The sequence below is a fragment of the Pleurotus ostreatus genome, assembly GCF_014466165.1.
Source record: "Pleurotus ostreatus strain PC9 chromosome Unknown scaffold_11, whole genome shotgun sequence".
NCBI lineage: Eukaryota > Fungi > Basidiomycota > Agaricomycetes > Agaricales > Pleurotaceae > Pleurotus > Pleurotus ostreatus.
In genome coordinates this window covers 447,007-467,225 of record NW_023503166.1, presented here as the reverse complement: position 1 = coordinate 467,225, position 20,219 = coordinate 447,007, and the positions used below count along the sequence as shown (strand labels likewise).

Here is a 20,219-nt window from a genome sequence, read left to right as displayed (position 1 = left end):
CACCTTTCGACGACACGATCCATTGACATTCGTGCAGCGTTACTCTTCCATCTCTTTTCCGGGACGTCATGCTGATAAATTTCTTTTGGGTCCTGCAATCGTTCATAAGCCCGCCGATCACCACCAATAGTCTGCATGCATCCACCTGTGATATCGACGCTCAATACTTGCGTCTTTCAGTGCCGAAAGACCTCTATATCCATGTCGCTGTGCATAAATAATCACCATCGACCACGACTCCCTTCGCATGAATACAGGAGATCAGTTTATTCGTCCCATACTCCTTCTCCCGTCCCCCCTTTACTACATAGTACATTGTCCGCTAACCAACATCCGTGCCATACACATTCTCACTCTCATCCTTCTTCATCCTAGTAGGAAATGGAATCAAACGGAATTCATCATGTATATATCTCATATCTACCCTAGCAGGTTTCTTACACGATAATGCCAATGACTGAATGTTCCGATATAGTATACCGAGTTGTGTCGAGTCTAATCTTACTTCGCCTGTTCTCTGACTTGTAGTCTTCACGCCCCGGAGATCAAGCGCCGAGCTAGCCAACATAGACTATATCGCGAACAAAATTGTAGCAATATCTTTTCCATGGAGAAGTACAACGACAGACATGGAGGTTATCAACAATCACAGAAACATACGACGAAAACTAATAACGATCATTTATCGCACCATCTATTTGTGTCCATTCGCAGCACCATTTACAGTCCCATTAACCTGACTGAGCGCCGCGTCGGCCTGTTCCAAGTCTCTCTCGCTCAGGCTCTTAAAGGCACCTCCTCCTGGCGTGCTAGCTCCGCTCATAACACTTCCCGACCTGGATCGAACCTTCATCACCAACGGGCTGTTAACGAAGGCGAAGAAGAAAACACGATCAGCGATCGATCGACATCTACTCAATCTCAAGGCACTTACAATGGATACCCATCTTCCTCATCCCCAGGCCAATTATATCCACGATAGTCGCTGGTCCCGAGTGCCTGCATTTCTTCCGTCAGCGTACCAATATCCCCCGGAGTCGCCATCCCTCGCAGCCTTGGACTTGCTGGCATGCTGTTTGGCGGCATCCTCTCCACGCCAGCCTCCCATTCATCATCTACCTCCCCAAATTGACCGTTGCCGTCATTGCCATAGAACGCATCCGGATATGCCCTCCTCAACGCAAGCTGACGAGCCTTGCTGTATTCTATCCCCAAATTCTTCCAATCAAGCAGCGGCGAAAGGCGTTCGACACGGTTGCGCTGGTTAATGCGCTGGCGGCGTGTCTTGTTCGCAAAGGATTCCATGCAGCTAGTCAACTGCTCCACGCTTTCCTCGACACTCTGCATACGTCTATCCACAATGTAGCATCCTTCGTCTTGCGGCCGTTCGATTAGGTCTTGCATGAAGCACCCGAACCCACTAAGGTTGGTGGTAACGCTCGGAATACCCATGACGGTACACTCGGCGGGGGTGTACCCCCATGGCTCGTAGTAACTGGGGAACACACCCAAGTGACATCCACGCACAAACTCCTCGTAATCCATCCCTAGAATTGGGTTGTTGGAGTTCAAAAAGTCGGGGTGGAACACAATCTTCACGCGATCGCTCGTATTATTGAACAACTGTACGCGGCGGATTTGCCCAAGAATCGGGTCGCTTGCATCGTCGGCCATGTTGTGAGTGACGATCGGGGGCAGGGAGTTTCGCTTCAAGGCGAAGATGCGGCGCTTCAGCAGAACTTGATCTTCCTCCGAGAGGAGTTCAGTGGGTGTTGGGATGGCTTTGGAATCGCCGTAGAAGCGGGCCGCATGGTCGAAAAGTCGCGCACCGATGCGATGCTGGATTTCTGTCACGGTGTCGCGTAACTGCTTAGTGACGGCTTGTCCTTTCAAGGCTTCGATCGTGTATGAATGGGTCGCGGCCGGCATGATGATGAACGCGACGACAGTAATGGTCGAGCCGGCCTTCTTGAGACGGTAGTTGAGACCTAGTGGAAATGATTCCATCACTCATACACAACCTCTTAACGTTTCAACTTACGTGCCAACGACTCGATGAACATATCTACACCCTTGTTCCTATATTCATATCTGCCGGCCGTAAAAAACTGGTCCCTTCAGAAGACGGTTCCGCAGGCTATACACATCACTCACGTAGAGGGTATTATCCAGGTCAAAGTCGAGATGCCCATAGAAATGGCCGCGGACAAACTCGTTGATTTTGGCTTTGGCCGTCGAATGAAGGTTCTGGAACTCGTGCATAGCTTGGAATTTGACTACGTTGAGGCCGTTCGGCAGAACCCCATCTGGCTTCCTCTTGAGAAGATGCTCGCTTTCATATGCTGTGATATGGGAGACGGTTGTGAAGACGTCCGCGCAATGTGCCGCAGAGCGTTCGATGCAGTAGCGGTGATAGATGCCTCGCTTCCCGGCTTCATGGTCAACATCAAAGTACTGGAGGTTGTTATAGAAGTCGACGGAACCTGCGCAGAGATAGCGACCGAGGAGTGTTGCGTGGGTCGTAAAAACGGTCGTTACGTCGATGTGCCTCTTCCTGCATAGAGGGATGGCAAGTCCCGCTTGCCACTCGTGGAAATGTGCGACGACCGCTGTCGTCAATTGGCGGGAAACATACTAACAAGATGGATGGTGAATTGACCGTCCAAAGCGCGCGTATATAGCTTGGCGGAAATTTTCAACGCACCTCGCCTAAGAACCAAGCGACCAGATAGCCGAATACAATCGTTTCGTTGGTTTCGTGATCATTCGGGGGGGAAGGAATGCCCGCAAGGTTCCACAGGTCTCCTTTCCACTCGTCCAAACGCGAATACTGGCTGCTCGTGTCGAAGAGCAGGACGTGGGGGTTCCCTTCGACGAGCCATCTGCCGTACAGCGCCTTTACTCCTTGCGCTCGCATTCCTTCGAGGGTCGATGCCATGTATGGATCTGAGGGCTCCTCCGCCTCGACTTCCATGGGGGCGGTCTTGTAGCTGAGCGGGCCGATGAGACAATACCTATCGCCGTACTCGGAGACAGTAACGGGGACCTTGGTCTTTATGACGGTGTAGATGCCGCCGACTTTGTTTGCGACCTCCCAGGCGCATTCGAAGAGGAGATGGTTGCGGACATCGCGTTTGTCGTCGAGGGACATGGCGACGAGGATGATGGTGTGGTTGATAGTCAAATGCTCTCAACCAACCGCTACCCTACCTGGATAGATGATGACGTCATCAGCTCTGCATTGGGACCTCTCCCTCTTCTTTTCACCAGCCATGGCACAAATCGGAACCATAATCATATTACCACCAGCAAGAACGATTCGAATTTCTCATGGGTGGGGTACCGTTCTGGAGCTTGATACAATCAAGCAATACATAATAACGATACACAATAACTCCAAGTCTATGTCTACAGATGCGAACCTAATCACAAACAGAAATATCATCAGAATACACAGACATCGAATCCGTGTCAGACTCCTCGAGCTCCTCCTCCGCCACGGGGTATATTGGAGGCATGTAAGTGTAAGTGTATGTCGCCGAGGATGGAGGCGGTACCACCACAGACGTCGCGGGTACCGTCCCAGATAATCGTCGGGGTATAATCGGGCGAATTGGAAACGGCGGGTCTCGGCCACGCCTCCCAGGAGACACCGTTTGGATAGACGGAGCGTCCCTATCCGTGTCCGTGTCCGTGTCGTCCGAAGATCCTGCGTCTTCGTCTTCCGAGAACGACGAACGGTCCGAGGTTGTGGTCGACATTGCCGTCTTTCCCCCTCCGAATGTGAGGAACGTGCGCACAGCGCAAGACGCTTTCAGCAAACTCTTCCTTCGGCACAATCCCCCCGTAGGTACCAGCGGTTCGTCCGAGGAGTTCATAGACATAGGAAGAACATCGAGCACCGCGTTGTCCTCCGATATCACCATATACGACTCCGTATCTGCGTCCCGCCTCCCGGGACGATTGATACCCTCCATATCCATCTGTGTCATCAGCAAAAATGGCGTCGACGGTGCACAGGCGCATGTCTCCGCTAAGCTGCGATCAGAGGGATGTGCCTTAGGTATTGTCAACTTAATCGTAGGAAACACGGAGATACGCTTCAGTGTTTTCCGCAGAGGCTGTAGCAGTTCCTTCCCTCTCACCCTATCAAGCGTGTCAGTACAAGCGAAGTTTTACGGAAGATCGACTCGCCTATGCCCTTTGGTATCCTTGGACGTCGTCACGCCAGCGCCTGCTTGAGACTGAGATGTGATCGTAACTGTATAAAAGTAACGTTGGTTAGCACTCAATATTCCGTGGAATACAATAAAACATAGGCGAAACACCTACATCTCCTCCTCAGAGTCGACTGGACCATCTCGAAGATGCTATCCTCCCCATCTCCGCGCCCACCAGGCTGGCGCTCCGTATTGCTCTTGGTTCCCAAAACTTCTCTCTTCGGACCGAGAGCATTGGAAACACCGGAGCACGCAGCGGAGGTCTCCTTGCGAAACCTATTAAAGAGCGTCATGGCAGCGTCGACGCCGATCACGCTCATGGGCTTGCTCGCCTCGTGCGGGGCTAATGAAGCCATTCATCCCCTAGTTCCAAGTTCCACGCACAAGAAGAGACAACTCACTGAGAGGCGCCGCCTTCGTCTCCCCCGGAATACCAACCCCAGAATCGACTAGACTATTCCTACGACTCGCACTACTTTGCTGGAGACGAGCGGACAGGATGGTAGCCAAGTCCAGGTCCAAAGCCACGACGTCAACGATCGAAAGGCGTAGCGTAGGGGCAATACTTCGTCGTTGGATAAGCGAGAGGGGTTCTAGGGAAATGGGGGGCTCCAACGAGAACGATTCCTTCACGCCCTCCTTCATTTCTAGTTCATTCATATCCTCCTTCTCCGACGAGTCGAATTCAGATTCCCGGGGAACAGGTGCCTCCGTGTCCTCCACTTCCTCCTTCTCCTGCGCCTCCGAGGGGTTCATAGGTAACTGTTCTACTTGATCCTGTGCCAGGGACAGGGGCGCAGTTTGCATATCCATGTAGGTTCTACGTTCTACGATAAGCTTCGAGCTTCGATTATTTATTGGCGAGGAATAGAAAGAATGGAAGCGCAGAGCGTAATTAAGCTGATGGCTCTGCCGAGGTCGCGTTGTATGTCGTAGCGGAGCAGAGGGTAGGCAGCGGACGTAATGAGGCGTAGACGAGGAAGAGAGAGGAGACGGAGACGTCGAAGGAGGGGAGGGGGGAGAGCAAGCTCGAGAGTGCGCAGGTGCGAAGGAGGCCTCGTCGTCGAGGCAGTCTACCAGCTTCTACCAGGTACCCACCCATGAGAACCCGAGAAGGGCACTTATATGTAAAGCCTACATGCACTCAGGAGGCTGCTGCAAAGTTCCCTTGACGACTCCTGGTGGTGCGTTTATCGTGAGGCATTCGAAGGACGTGTTACGTTGTGAAATCGATGGGAAGAAGCTGCAAAAATAGGTCGAGGGTACTAAATAGCTATGCGCTCGTGTTGATGTCAAACGATCCGATGGCAAGTCGTGTCAATGATAGCTCGTGGGGGTGTTGATTGTCTAGGGCCGGTATGTCTGATCCAATGATATGATAGCTCGAGCCTCGTGGGGGTGCATAATCGAAAACCGAAAGAGGACCGAAACCGAAACCGACAGTCAGGAAGTAAGTTAGCGCCAGGTTCAATGATGTGGAGTGGGAGACAATGAGGCACCGAGGGGTGCTGGAATACGAGAAAATAAGTTGCTGACTTCGGGGATGGTGGAGAAAGACGATGGGATATCAACGGGGACCCCGGCCCAAATATCAACCTATACATAGCGAGTTGGTAGTAGGTCCTTCTCCTCCTAATCTCTATACGTTACGTAGAACTCTGCGAATTCTACGCCATATTGGCAGCGAGCAGTTCCTCGGTCGTCAAGCGGAACTCTCCCTCATTGTCATGGTCCATGAGCTCGTACCATCCCCCCTTCTTCGGATGCATGCCATGCCCGACAACCTCGCAGGTTCTGACTTCCTCACCCCTGTGTATCAAAACCACATCGCCAATATCGAACTCAGTGCGTCGAGGTTGGCGCGCGCTGGATTCTCTGGCCTCTGGGACGGCCGAAGCTGTCCCACCTGGCTAAAACAGCCTGGGAGCTGCATTGTACAGTCAGCGGTGCAACAACTAAGTCGAGGACAACATAGAGGTAATCTTCTTCACTAAGTTTAGCTTTGACGGAAACATCGAAAGCGGATCTCGCCATAGAGGCAGCATAGTATCACAGCAATGATGGATCTGGTGGCCAGTGAATTTGATTTAGATGTGTACTAATCGCTGGATTGTTACTGTGTGGGGTCTGAGGGAGTAGGACGGTCGTAGAATCCTTTGCAGAACCTTAAAAAGTCCTTTGTGCCAGCCTCAAAAGCGGGGTCACCTGGACTTGGAGGGGTAGGAAGGATTGCTCGCCACTGCTTGCATGCTCTTTGGAAACATTGTACAACATCTGGGGCAAAGCGGGCTCCGTCCTGTGTACTTCGATGAGTAGGTATATGTCTGTGATCTTCTTGGCAAGTGAATCGAGGGTTGCGCGTGAGATGGGTTGCGACATTGGTGAGGGTAGAGAAGAGAAAGACAATACTGACGGCGTTGGACATTAAATAGGATTCTTGACTCAGCACGTGAGAAATGCATACTTTGCGACAATGACATCAGGGCTGCCAACCGTACCGTATAACGGGCAACGGCCTGGTCGAAAAGTGGTTGTATCTACAAATATTGCCGAGACGTCACTAATCGACGGCATTGGTTACGTTTCTCCAAGCAGAAAGTGTACAACCCCCGAATACGAGTCGAGAGTTTACTGGCCAGCCTCAGCTCAGCAACGCGCGGGACGAGCAGGTCGCACACGGCTTGGCAAGTACTTCAGGCTATATACGGAGAAAGATTTCATGTCGCAGCTCGAAGAGCAAACATACCCTGAGATCTTACGAAGTAATCTTAGCAACACGGTACTGCCGACGCGGAGAACGAATTATCAGAGTACCAATATGTCACGCGTTCGGGCGCCTGTTTCTCAAACCTTTCTTCCCAAACTCAACGACTAACCCCAACGACGGCGAAGATGGCCGGAAAACCGGGAAAGATAGATTACTCGGGCTACAACTACAGCGCCATATCCTCGCTGGTCCTGACCGCAGACCGTTCTGCTCTTCCACGACGTGATAAGGAACCAGATGGCGCTCCCACAACTCTGGCTGGTCGAATAGACCCCCGGGAAATGGGCTCTCGTGTCTTGCGGCAAGCCCCGAAGGACCTTGATAAGAAGAAGAAGAAGGCCTCCGACAAGCAAGATGCCAGTGAACGCCAGGTCGCTAAGCGAAAAACGGAGACCGCAGGGTTTGGGTATGCCGATATCATCGAGGCGACCCAGGATGTTGAAGGTCTCACATACCGGCCTCGCACTGCAGAAACGCGCGAGGTTTATGAACTCATACTCTCATCTGTCCACCAAGCCCTCGGCGACCAGGCTCAGGATATCATTCGCAGTGCGGCCGACACCGTTCTCGAGTCATTAAAGAACGAAAACATGAAGGACGTCGACAAGAAGCGCGAACTCGAGGAGATACTCGGACCCGTAGCTAACGATCAATTCTCTCAACTCCTCAGTCTGTCGAAGAAGATTACTGACTACGGTCCCGAAGATGAGACCATGGCGGACTCAGCGTTGGAGAGAAAGGAGGCTGAGATAGATGACGAGGTTGGCGTCGCCGTGGTTTTTGACGAAGAGGAGCAGGACGAAGAGGACGAGGAAGGTTACGAGGTTCGAGAAGAGTCGGATGACGACGATGAAGACGAGGCCAGAGAAGGGGAAGCTGGCGAGGGCGGTGTTGAAGGCGTAGAGGGGGGTGACGAAGAACTAGTCATCGGTGGTTCGACATCCGAACACAAGGTTAAAGTAGACAAAGACATAGTTTCGCCGCATTCCATCGATGCCTTCTGGGTACAGCGTCAGATATCCGAAGTCTACCCCGATCCCGTCACGGCAGCCGACAAAGCAGCCTCTGTATTGTCCATCCTTGGTTCCGAATCCAGTCTGCGAGACTGCGAGAACCAATTGATGGAGTTGTTCGACTACCAAAGCTTCCACATCATCACCAAATGCTTGAAGAACCGAGAAGTCATCGTCTGGTGCACGAAGCTCATTCGAAGCGACGCCGACGAACGGGTAAACGTAGAGGTGGCCATGAGGGAGAAGGGAGTGGGTTGGATTCTGAGGGAGCTCGCTGGTGATAGGCAGGCCAAGTCGAAGAGACCAGACGACGCCATGGATGTCGATGAAGCCAAGCAGGTGCCAAAGACTGCTACTCTTGCCCCGGGTTCCACAGTTCAGCCCAAACGCACAGTTGATCTCGAGGCCATGGCGTTCAGCCAGGGAGGGCATCTCATGACGAACAAGAAGTGTAAGCTCCCCGACGGCTCCTTCAAGCGCGCAAGGAAGGGCTTTGAAGAAATCCACGTTCCTGCCCCTCCCAAGAAACCTGTTGTCGAAGGAGAAATTGTGCCAATTAGTGACCTCCCGGCTTGGGCTCGCGAAGCTTTTACGGTCAAGACGTTGAACCGAATCCAAAGCAAGCTGTATCCTGTAGCATTTGGGACCGATGAACCTATCTTGCTTTGTGCGCCTACTGGGGCGGGGAAGGTGACGATCTCCCTTTTTTCTTACATGCAGCCCGGTGGCTAACACTATCTTTAGACTAACGTAGCTATGCTCACGATTCTCAACGAGCTCTCTAAGTGGCGTGACGAGGAAACTGGTCAATTTGATCTGGACTCTTTTAAGATAGTCTACATCGCCCCCATGAAGGCCCTCGTCCAAGAGATGGTTGGTAACTTCTCCTCTCGACTGGGCGTTTTCGGCATGAAAGTTGGCGAGTTGACTGGTGATTCGCAAATGACCAAACAACAAATTTCCGAGACTCAAATCATCGTCACTACGCCGGAGAAATGGGACGTTATCACTCGTAAGAGCACGGACACAAGTTACACCAACCTCGTCCGCCTCATCATCATCGACGAGATCCATCTACTCCACGACGAGCGAGGTCCTGTCCTAGAAAGTGTCGTCGCGCGGACAATCCGGCGAATGGAACAAACGAACGAATACGTTCGTTTGGTAGGACTCTCTGCTACGCTACCTAATTATCAAGACGTTGCCTCCTTCCTCCGCGTAGAAGAGTCGAAAGGCCTCTTCTATTTCGACGCTTCATATCGACCGTGCGGTTTGCAGCAACAATTCATTGGAGTAACGGAGAAGAAAGCGATCAAACGTTACCAGATCATGAACGAAGTCTGCTACGAGAAGGTCCTCGACCAAGCCGGCAAAAATCAGACACTAGTCTTCGTCCATTCGCGCAAGGAAACGGCGAAGACGGCGAAGTTCCTCCGTGATATGGCCATCGAAAAGGAGACGATCACTCAGTTCGTGAAACCGGATGGCGCAGTTCGCGAGATCCTGACCGAGGAAGCCAACAACGTCAAAGACGGCAATCTGCGGGATCTTCTTCCTTTCGGGTTTGCTATTCATCACGCTGGGATGAGCCGAGAAGATCGCGGGCTTGTCGAGGAACTGTTTGCTGATGGCTCGGTGCAGGTATTGGTTTGCACGGCCACGCTGGCCTGGGGTGTCAATCTTCCTGCCCATACCGTTATCATCAAGGGTACCCAGATATACAACCCAGAGAAAGGTCGCTGGGTTGAGTTATCTTCTCAGGACGTTTTGCAGATGCTCGGTCGTGCTGGTCGCCCTCAATTTGATACATTTGGTGAAGGTATCATCATCACCAACCACTCAGAACTGCAGTACTATCTGAGCTTGCTTAACCAGCAATTGCCTATTGAGTCGCAATTTGTTGCCAAACTTGCGGACAATCTTAACGCTGAGATCGTTCTTGGTACCATCAGAAATCGCGACGAAGCGGTTCAATGGCTCGGTTATACGTATCTGTAAGTGGTTTTGTAGATCTTTTGAATCACCCATATAACCTTCCTATAGATATGTGCGAATGTTAAGGTCCCCAGGACTTTATGGCATTGGTGTTGATTACCAAGAAGACGATGTTGGGTTTATACAGAAGCGGGCCGACATTGTTCACTCCGCCGCCGTATTATTGGAAAAGTGTAACTTGCTGAAGTACGAACGTTCCACTGGCCGATTTCAAAGCACCGAACTGGGCCGCATTGCGTCGCACTACTATGTTACCTACAACTCGATGGCGACTTATAATCAGCATCTGAAACCTACCATGTCAACCCTGGAGCTCTTCCGTGTCTTTGCACTTTCAAACGAGTTCAAGCTCATACCTGTTAGGCAGGAGGTGGGTCCCAACTTGTCCTTGTTATCTGACTAAATCTGACGCATGATTTAGGAGAAAATGGAACTCGGGAAACTATTGGAGCGAGTACCCGTTCCAGTCAAAGAAGGTGTTGAAGAACCAGCCGCGAAGATCAATGTTCTTCTTCAAGCGTACATATCTGGACTCAAACTTGACGGTTCGTAGATTATCTCAGTCCTCCACCCGATATTGATATCTTTGCTTCAAGGTTTTGCTTTGGTTGCGGACATGGTCTACGTACAGCAATCAGCCGGACGGTGCGTTCCTTCTATATGACGGCCTGACCTCATGTTGAGAACCATTCAGTATCATTCGGGCCATGTTTGAAATATGCCTGAAACGAGGCTGGGCAATTCCGGCGAAGGCTGCTCTGGACCTATGCAAAATGATAGAGAAGCGAATGTATGTGTTTTGTTACCCGTAGATATCTGTCACTGACTGGCCTTCCTCAGGTGGGGCTCGATGACTCCGTTACGCCAATTTAAGGGTGTTCCTGCTGACGTTATACGCAAGGCAGAGGGAAAGCAATTCGTGAGTGAACTTTCTTTCCCCGTACTTCCGTGAATTAACATCGTACTTTTCCAGCCATGGTATCGGTACTTTGACCTGGTACATATTGCTTCCCAATCTTGATACATGCATGGCTGACGGTTTTTCCAGAGCCCGCCCGAAATCGGTGAATTAATTGGAATACCAAATGCCGGTCGCCTCGTCCATCGACTAGTCCACAATTTCCCAAAACTTCAGTGCGTCGTGCCCGCTGACCTCAAACAAAGCTACACCTAACCGTCTAAACAGGCTTCAGGCTCAAGTCAAACCTATCACTCGGTCGTTGCTACACATCGAACTCGTTATCACCCCGGACTTCAGGTGGGAGGAAAAAATACACGGATCCGCCGAAACATTCCATATCATGGTGGAAGACGTTGATGGCGAAATCATCCTTTTCCATGACTCCTTCATCCTCTACAAGCGTTACGCCGAAGACGATCACATCGTGACAATTAACGTGCCAATGTTCGAACCAGTCCCTCCTAATTACTACATCACTATTGTCTCCGATCGTTGGCTTCACGCAGAAACCCGCCTACCCATTTCATTCAGACATCTCATTCTTCCTGAGAAGTTCCCTCCCCCGACCCCTCTTCTTGACCTCCAACAACTCCCTTTATCCGCCCTCCATAACAAAGAGTTCGAAGCACTCTATTCATCTACGATCCAAACCTTCAATAAAATCCAGACGCAGGTGTTCCAGGCCCTGTACACAACAGATGAAAACGTCTTCATCGGAGCACCAACCGGCAGCGGAAAAACCATCTGCGCCGAATTTGCCCTGTTGCGTTTGTGGAGTCAACGTGAACAACCCCGTGCGATATGCATTGAGCCTTATCAAGAAATGGTAGACCAACGTGTCACCGAATGGAAACAGAAGTTTAGCAAACTTCAAGGTGGCAAGGAGATAGTGAGCCTGACTGGCGAGACTAGTGCTGATCTACGATTACTTGAGAAGGGTGATGTGATTGTGTGTACTCCTGGGCAGGTTAGTCTTCTCGCTCCCTTTATGATGATGGCTTTAGTAATGTTTACTTCTACAGTGGGATGTGATATCTCGTCGCTGGCGTCAACGCAAGAACGTGCAGAATATTGGCTTGTTGATCGCCGATGAGATACAGCTCGTTGGTGGAGAAATTGGCCCAACTTATGAGGTGGTCGTCTCGCGCACGCGATACATGTCTGCGCAAACCGAGATTAAGACACGTATCGTTGCTTGCGGTGTTTCTCTGGCGAATGCTCGTGATCTTGGAGAGTGGATAGGTGCCCCATCACATGCTATCTTTAACTTCTCACCAAGGTATGTCTGACTTCTCCTTACATTGGTATCGAAACTGAGAATACCTTACAGCGCGCGACCCCTTGATATGGACATTCACTTGCAATCATTCTCCATTCCTCATTTCCCATCCTTAATGATCGCAATGTCCAAACCGGCTTATCTTGCCATTGTTGAGCATTCTCCAACAAAGCCTGTTATCGTCTTTGTCCCCTCTAGGCGGCAGTGTAGGATGACCGTAGACGATATCTTGACCCACTGTTCTGCGGATGCCAAGCCAGATCGATTCTTGAACATCGAGATGTCAGATTTGCAACCTCACCTTGATCATATTAAGGATGTTGGCTTGGCAGAGACGCTCAAACACGGCATAGGTTTTTACCACGAAGCATTGGATAAACAAGACAAGCGAATCGTCGAACGTCTCTTCCAATCTGGCGCTATTCAGGTGCTCGTCGCATCGAAGGTTTGTTGGCCTCAACGTCATCCGTATGTTGCGTACGCTGATTACACGGTCTAGGACACTGCCTGGAGTCTTCCCGTCGCGAGTTACATGGTGATCATTATGGGCGTTCAAACATACGAAGGCAAGGAACATCGATACATCGACTACCCCATCGTCGACGTCCTCCAAATGATGGGCAAAGCATGTCGTCCGCTGGAAGACGAACGTAGCCGATGCGTGCTAATGTGCCAACAGACACGCAAAGACTTCTTCAAGAAGTTTCTTGCGGAGGGTCTTCCCATAGAATCGCACCTTCCTACTCTGCTCCTCCATGACTATTTCCTTGCCGAAATCGCTGTAAAGACGATTGAAAACAAGCAAGATGCTATGGTAATAATACCTGTTACTACTACGACGTTAATGCTAACATTAGCTTGCAGGATATCCTCACTTGGACGTACTATTATCGCCGCATGACGCAGAACCCCAACTACTACAATCTTCATAACGTTAGCCATGCACACTTGTCCGATCATCTATCAGAACTTGTCGAGAACACACTGGCGGACCTCGTGAACTCCAAATGTATCTCCATCGGTAAGCCTGTCTGGCTTTTTTTAGTATCAATTACTGACGGTGACTCTAGAGGATGAGATGGACATCTCTGCTTTGAACTTGGGTATGATTGCCGCGTACTACAACATATCATGTGAGTCGCCCCCTTGATGCGTTACTCGTTTGCTAAACGTGTGGCAGATGTAACGGTTGAGGTCTACACGCTGTCGTTGAAGGAGCGAACGAAGTTGAAGGGTCTACTGGAAGTCGTCTCCTCGTCTGCCGAATTCGAGACAATACCGATACGGCGGCACGAAGATACCCTTCTCCGCCGCATCTACGACCGCGTTCCCGTCAAGCTGGAGCGTGCTGATTTCGAGGCCCCGCATTTCAAGACTTTCCTCCTCCTCCAAGCCCACTTCTCTCGCTTGCAGCTCCCACCTGATCTTGTCGCCGACCAAGCCCTCGTCCTCGAGAAAGTCCTCAATTTACTCTCAGCGTGTGTGGATGTGATGTCCTCTAACGCATGGCTCAGCGCTCTCGGAGCCATGGATCTGTCACAAATGTGTGTCCAGGCTATGTGGGAGACCGACTCACCACTGAAGCAAATACCACACTTCGAACCTGAGGTCCGTTGTTTTCTACTTCTTCGCACAGCTCGTCGCTTAAGAATATGTGCAGGTCATCAAACGATGCAAGGATGCTGGTGTCGAGTCCGTCTACGACATTATGGAGATGGAAGACGATCAGCGTACTTCACTCCTTCAAATGGATGCACGACAGATGTACGTTGATATTCCTGTGATACTAAGCAACATTATTAACCCGCGTTTTTCAGGCGGGATGTCGCGACCTTCGTCAACTCGTACCCAACCCTAGACGTGTCGCACGATCTTGTCAAGGGAGACTACACCGCGGGCTCCTCCATCGTTCTTAAAGTCTCACTCTCCCGCGACACTGACGACGATGACGATGACTCCCCCTCCACGGACGAGCAAACTGTTGTCGCCCCGTTCTACCCCCACACCAAAATGGCCAATTGGTGGCTCGTCGTCGGGGAGCCGTCCACCAAGCAACTCCACTCTATCAAAAAGGTCACTGTCACCAAGACACTTGCCGTGAAGTTGGACTTCACGCTGCCAAAGGGGACACACGGGCTGAAGCTGTACGTGATATGCGATGCGTATATGGGGGCCGACCATGATATCTCGCTCGGGGAGGTGGAGGTGGCAGAAGGGGAAGATAGCGACAGCGATGAGGATGAGGACGCGAGTATGGCCAGTGGGGACGACGAGTAGATGTAGATGTAGATGTATGGGTACAGCCTTAGCCTTACATGGAGTTACCGACCTGCTCCCTATGCTTGTATTACTAATATATGTATTCGCTCGCTGTCTCCGCCATTAGTCCAGTTCGAATGCGAGGGCCTCAAACACCTTCCCCCCGAAGCACGACTCCCCACGTTCGGGTCTTCGCGGCCCTCTCACTCGTAGTCGGTTCGTATTCCCTTTGCTTTCCTCTGCGTTGGTTCCAGCACTGACCGCAATACCGGCTGGCAGGAAGCAAGCCATGACTTGGTCAGACAGCGTCATTGAACAACTCGGCCTCGTCGAGCGACTTCTACGGGCCCTGCCAATGAGCACCATCATATGTATGTCTCCTCAGTCCAAGCGCTGCGCGCATCACAGGGTCCACGGACTTCACCTTCCCCTAAGTACATCGTCAGCAAACGAACGGTGCCGGTCTCCTTCACGCAAATCTGCAGTGTGGTGCACACGTAAGTACACCGCTCGCGCCAAAGCCTCCGCACGCGCCCCCGGAGCTGGTGGGATAAGGATGGGCATGCGTGCGTTTCGCGAGCTGCAAATTGAGATTATCTATGTAATTGACGCAGGGAATCATAATAATAATGATGATAATAATAACTGACGCCTGCCTGTTCGAACTTCGCAGCATCCCGACCCGCTCCCCGGTTCCTGTCGTTGTCGACTTGGGTACGGCACCTTACGGCACCCAAGGCGTAGACGCAGCGGCGCTGCGACGTCCCGGATCCTGGATCCGGGTGGAGAAGCCTCGCCTCTTCAAAGATGAGAGGAGAGCGGTCGTGCCACCCGTACTACTCAGGAGTCAGCTCGACAGTCCTGGCATTCTCGTGAGCTCGTTTGCCCGGGCTCCAAATCCAATTGTCAAACGGTTATCTTAGTCTTAGGTATCTTAGGTATTTTAGGTATCTTAGGTATTTAATTTTTAGGTATTGTAGGTATTTAATTCTTAGGTATGGCGTAAACTGATACCGCATCTGCATGATGCACGATGCAGGCGAAAGCGATGCCCGATATGTGCGCGCGACATGATATATCATATATCATATAAGATACATCGTGCCTCTTCCCCCTCTTCCCCGCTCTTTCCCGCTCTTTCCCGCTGTTCCCCATCGTTTTCTCATCGTTTTCTCATCGTTTTCTCGTCGTTTTCTCATCGTTCAAGTTTCCCCATCATCTCTCATCTCTCATCTTCTGAATCTGAACCTCCATTCCATTCCATTCACAGCCTGAGATTCACAGCCCGTCGTGTCAGTGCATCTACCCCCCCCCTCCCCGCGCGCGAACACACCGCTCCGCTCCAGTGTGACAGTGCAGCGTACGGTACTACCCCCGGCCCCGCCCCTGCCGCCCACGCGTCGAACGTCGAACGTCGAACGCTGGCGACTCGGGCTAGCATCGAGCATCGAGCATCGGGATTCAAGATCGAGACAAAAGACAAAAGACAAACAGGGAGAACAGGGAGAACAGGACAAAACAGCATGAAGACGGAGGACGGTCTGCGCGCGCGCACACGGTCACTGGATATTGAATATTGGATACCGATCAAATTGAGTATCTAAGTATCTGAGTATGACTATCTGAGTATGAGTGTTCAAACGTTCAAGTTTGAATATCTGAGTATCTAAGTATCTGAGTATCTAAGTTTCTGAGTATCTAAGTATCTAAGTATCTAAGTATGAGTATTTTAGTATTTGGTATCAGAGTCCGAAGGCGAGCCGAAGGGCGAGTTAAGGCCCAAGCTTCAAGGGCTATTTCAAGGGGGGAGCGCTCCCTCAAGGCCTCACGGCTAGATGAATAGACAGATAAAGAAATAGATAGATAGATAGATAGATAGGTAAGGGCACCGTCGCGTCGTCGTCGTCGTCGTGCCGTTACCGTTGGACGCCCTCCCTCCATCCTCACTCCGTCTTCCGCCACCTCCTCGCCGTCCACCGTCCAACTCGGGATAAAACACAAACCAACACCAACGCCCAACACCCAACGCCCACCGCCCAGCCTGGGATCGCAACAGCCAGGTCCCGCTCGCGTATGCACGAACAGACGCAGATGCAACGCGAGGAACAAAACAGCCGCGACAGATAAAAGCCGAATAGCCGAATAGTTGAATAGACGCAGACGTAGACGTAGACTCAGATGAACAGGCGTAGACGAACAGACGCGATGCGAGAACGACACAGCCGCGACGAATACTAGCTGAATAGTTGAATAGCTAAAGACTCGGACGCAGACGCGGACTCGGACTCGGACTCGGACGAAACGGAACGAAACGCACAGACGCGCAGTACAGTGTACAGTGCCCTGCCCTGCAGTCCGCCGCAGCGCCGTGATGGAGATATGGAGATGGAGATGGAGAGGGAGATGGAGATGGAAGGCGGGCGCATGGTATAGATGGTATAGATGGTATAGACAGACGTGGACGATCTGATTCTTACCTCCTCCTCTTACTCCTCCTCTTACTCCTCCTCTGACTCCTGCTCCACCTCGTCCTCCACATACTCCCTCCTCCTCGACGCTACTGTGAACGTGGACGATGCGGGGTACTGGGCGCTTCTGAGGGTGTTGGGTGCGTGGAAGTGCTGAGAGTGTCGGGTGTCGGACTGTTGGGTGTTGGGTGTCGGGGCACGACAGAATGCACGATATGCGCTATGCGATTGAATATTAGGATCGAATATTAGGATCGATTATCAGGCTCGAATATATGTGATTGGACGTTGGCGACTTGACGGGGTTGAACGTTGATATCGAATATCGATCGGGCGAGGGACTAGGTATACAGCTGTGCAGACCAGGAGGTGCTCGGTGCTCGGTATCTAGCGTCTAGCGGATATTGGTGTGGTTGAGGGTGCGAGTTAGCAGTGCGAGCGACCGGCATGCACCATCTACCATCCGCCGTGTATCATGCATCATGCACCGCGCACTACGCATCAACGCCAACACCAACACCAACACCAACCAACAACCCGTCCTGATACCACCAACCCGCCCTGATTCGTGATTCGCGATCCATCATCCATCATCCATGTCTCGCGATACCTGATTCGGCGTCACTCACTCACTCATTGCCGATCGGCGGGTCGACGGGCGAGAGTGGGCAGAGCGTGAGGACGGCGAGGGCCGACCGCGGTGCGAACGCGAACACGTGCATAGCGCGTCCAACACGCACGGAAGGTGACTTGTCCCTTGAAGATGAAGGTGACGAGAAGATGGAGTCTAGAGGCGTAGAGCTGTTGAGCTGTTGAGCGCTAGTCGTTGAATGGTTGGGAGAAGATGGGGGATTAGAAGGAGAGACGGGGGCCGGTAGGTACGTACCTCCAGAGGCACGGAAGTCACCAGTCAGGACACTGCCAGCAAGGACATGGACGCTGATGCGGGGATTGGGCGATGGAAGAACGAGGGGGAGGCACGCTGATTGACGTTTGGTGGTTCGCTGAATAGAGAGCAGGTGGACGGGCAGACAGACAGACGCGGCTATGGACGCCTGGACCGTGCGGATCGTCGGCGAGCATCTCCATCACGCGTATATAACGGCCAAAGCGAGGATGAACTGATCTCCCTCGATTTGCAAGGAACGATCACGGCTATGAATACAACGCACGGGAATAGAATAGAATAGGAACAAGGTGGTTAGATGGTTAGGTGGCAGCTATAAAACGCGGTGTTGAACAGACAGTCAGAGTATACACGATGACGATGACGCAGACGATGACGAAGCTGGTGATGTTGCTCATCCTCGGCACACTCGTCTCCGCATTCGATCTCTGTACGCCTCCTGCTCCCTTCCTTGCCCACTGCTAACGCCTGCGCCCATTGCAGCCCAGCTCGCAGCAAACACGAACTGCATCGGGCCCACGCTGATCGCAAACACGTCCATCGTCGTCCCGGGCAACAAGTGCGTCGTCCTCTCGACCCTCCAGTGCGCCTCCTTCGCGCCCTCCTCCCACTTGACCGCCACCGCCAACGCGAAGGCCGTGCCCGCCCCGATCATCCGGCAGAGCGTGTGGCACGCGCCCCCCATCTGCGGCCTCTGCAACGCCTGCTTCCCCCCCTTCCCCTTCCCCCCCAAGCCCAAGCCCACCACCACAAAAAAGACGACGACGTCCACCTCCCATAGCACATGTACGTCTCCCTTCTCAGCATGCTCATTCATCTTTGACCGCCGTTTGTACGCGTAGCACACTCGACCTCCACCACACACACCTCCACACATACTTCCACGTCAACACACACCACCACCCACACCACCACCAAGTCCACCACTACTACCAAGTCCACTACAGCCGCCCCGTCCCCGACCCCCACAGGGCCCGTGCATGTATGCGGCGCCCCGTGTGCGTATTCTCTTCCTCCTCTCCTTCCCTCCACTCCTTCCCACTTCTCTTCCCTTCTCCACTCGCATTGAATATCCCACTTCCCTTTATCAACCCACCAACTCACTCTAAACTCTCAACTAACATGGGATCGCTAATATCATAGGCACCACATCGTGCAACAGCGACGCAGGCATCCTCCCCCCGCGCGACGAGGACTGCGACACCATCGACATCGCTATCCAGGTGTGCCTCTCTCCCCTCCCTTCCTCATCCCCTTCCCTTGATCCTCGTTCCCCTCTCCCCTTGATCCCTCGTTCCCCTTTATCAATCCCCCCTCCCTTCCCTCTCCCTCCCCTCCCAAACTCCGACCCACCCACCCACCTACTAACCACTAACCGCCCCGCATGCGCAGATCTTCGCCGCCCAGCAGCCCGCCTCCTTCGTCGTCGCCCCCCAGCACGTCGAGACCCTCACCTTCGGCTCCTGCGCCTACTTCTTCGTCAACTTCAACGCCCCACCCGCCGCCCTCACTAACACGGGATCAAGCGCAGACGTCGAGGCGTGCTGGTCCGACTTTGTGCGTCCTCTCCTCCCATCCCTCTTCCCCTTCCCCCCTCCCCTCTTCCCCTCCCTTCCCTCTTCCCTCTTCCCTCTTCCCTCTTCCCCTCCCCTCCATAAACTAACGTTCTAATATATCAATACACTATCCTTCTAGACCCGCACATCCCCCGCCATCCGCGCCGCGTGCTTCCCCCCCGCGCAGCCCTTCTCCTCCGAAGGCCTCTGTCTCTCCCTCCCCGGTTCTGGTGGCGGAGGTGCGGGGTCGTGGGGCATCGGCGCGGCGCATTCGTGAAGAGAGTAGAGAAGAGGGAGAGGGAGAAAGGAAGAGAGGCTTCGATGTTTCTATGTTTCTGTGTTTCGAAAGGTATTCATCGATTTCGTTGCCCCATTGCTGTTTTTGTTTTTATTTATTGGCTGTTCATGTTAACGTTTACTCGTCGACTGCTCTGTCGCTACCGTCTACCGTCTACCGTCTGCTCGTCTACGCAATCTGTTGTCACTACTCTGTTGTTGTCTACCGTCTACGTACTCTGTCACCATTCCGACTTGATTACAATATCCCCCGTTCGCTTCAATCTCTCTCTCCAAATCTCTCTCTCCAAATCCAAATCCAAAATCCAAATCCCCAATCCCAAATCCAACCGAAAATCACTTGCCACTTTCCACCCCACTTCCACGTCCACTCATTACTTCAACTCGCACTCGCACTTCCACTCGCACTCACACTCATTACTTATGTATCACTTACCGAGTCGCATCAATGCGACGCGACGCGATGTTCACTAAACTTTAAACTCTGAACTCTCAGA

At 52.2% G+C, this 20,219-nt stretch overlaps 5 protein-coding genes across 5 annotated transcripts; 3 read left to right on the top strand and 2 right to left on the bottom strand.

The window, feature by feature from the left end:
• Nucleotides 1-694: 694 nt before the first annotated feature.
• Nucleotides 695-3,151, bottom strand: GSY1 (glycogen synthase; the record flags this gene model as incomplete). Its single annotated transcript, XM_036772109.1, has 5 exons — nt 695-863; nt 935-1,988; nt 2,042-2,108; nt 2,155-2,634; nt 2,705-3,151. The coding sequence occupies 5 exons, from the start codon at nt 3,149-3,151 to the stop codon at nt 695-697; spliced, it is 2,217 nt and encodes a 738-aa protein (XP_036625755.1).
• A 271-nt stretch (nt 3,152-3,422) lies between these two features.
• Nucleotides 3,423-5,033, bottom strand: PC9H_002471 (uncharacterized protein; the record flags this gene model as incomplete). Its single annotated transcript, XM_036772108.1, has 4 exons — nt 3,423-4,146; nt 4,180-4,261; nt 4,333-4,563; nt 4,622-5,033. The coding sequence occupies 4 exons, from the start codon at nt 5,031-5,033 to the stop codon at nt 3,423-3,425; spliced, it is 1,449 nt and encodes a 482-aa protein (XP_036625754.1).
• A 2,079-nt stretch (nt 5,034-7,112) lies between these two features.
• BRR2 (DEIH-box ATPase) lies at nt 7,113-14,512 on the top strand (the record flags this gene model as incomplete). Its single annotated transcript, XM_036772107.1, has 18 exons — nt 7,113-8,690; nt 8,745-9,994; nt 10,044-10,365; nt 10,417-10,540; nt 10,592-10,640; nt 10,690-10,785; nt 10,836-10,914; nt 10,969-10,992; nt 11,044-11,129; nt 11,182-11,923; nt 11,979-12,235; nt 12,287-12,680; nt 12,735-13,049; nt 13,100-13,256; nt 13,306-13,368; nt 13,416-13,843; nt 13,896-13,999; nt 14,053-14,512. The coding sequence occupies 18 exons, from the start codon at nt 7,113-7,115 to the stop codon at nt 14,510-14,512; spliced, it is 6,528 nt and encodes a 2,175-aa protein (XP_036625753.1).
• Nucleotides 14,513-15,123: 611 nt separating this feature from the next.
• Nucleotides 15,124-15,366, top strand: PC9H_002469 (uncharacterized protein; the record flags this gene model as incomplete). Its single annotated transcript, XM_036772106.1, has 1 exon — nt 15,124-15,366. A coding segment is annotated over one exon (243 nt), but the record flags the coding sequence as incomplete, so codon positions are not given.
• Nucleotides 15,367-18,223: 2,857 nt separating this feature from the next.
• On the top strand, nt 18,224-19,702 carry PC9H_002468 (uncharacterized protein; the record flags this gene model as incomplete). Its single annotated transcript, XM_036772105.1, has 6 exons — nt 18,224-18,299; nt 18,353-18,655; nt 18,712-18,867; nt 19,013-19,092; nt 19,262-19,426; nt 19,565-19,702. 6 exons carry the CDS (start codon nt 18,224-18,226, stop codon nt 19,700-19,702), a joined length of 918 nt encoding a protein of 305 aa, XP_036625751.1.
• Between the last annotated feature and the right edge of the window lie 517 nt (nt 19,703-20,219).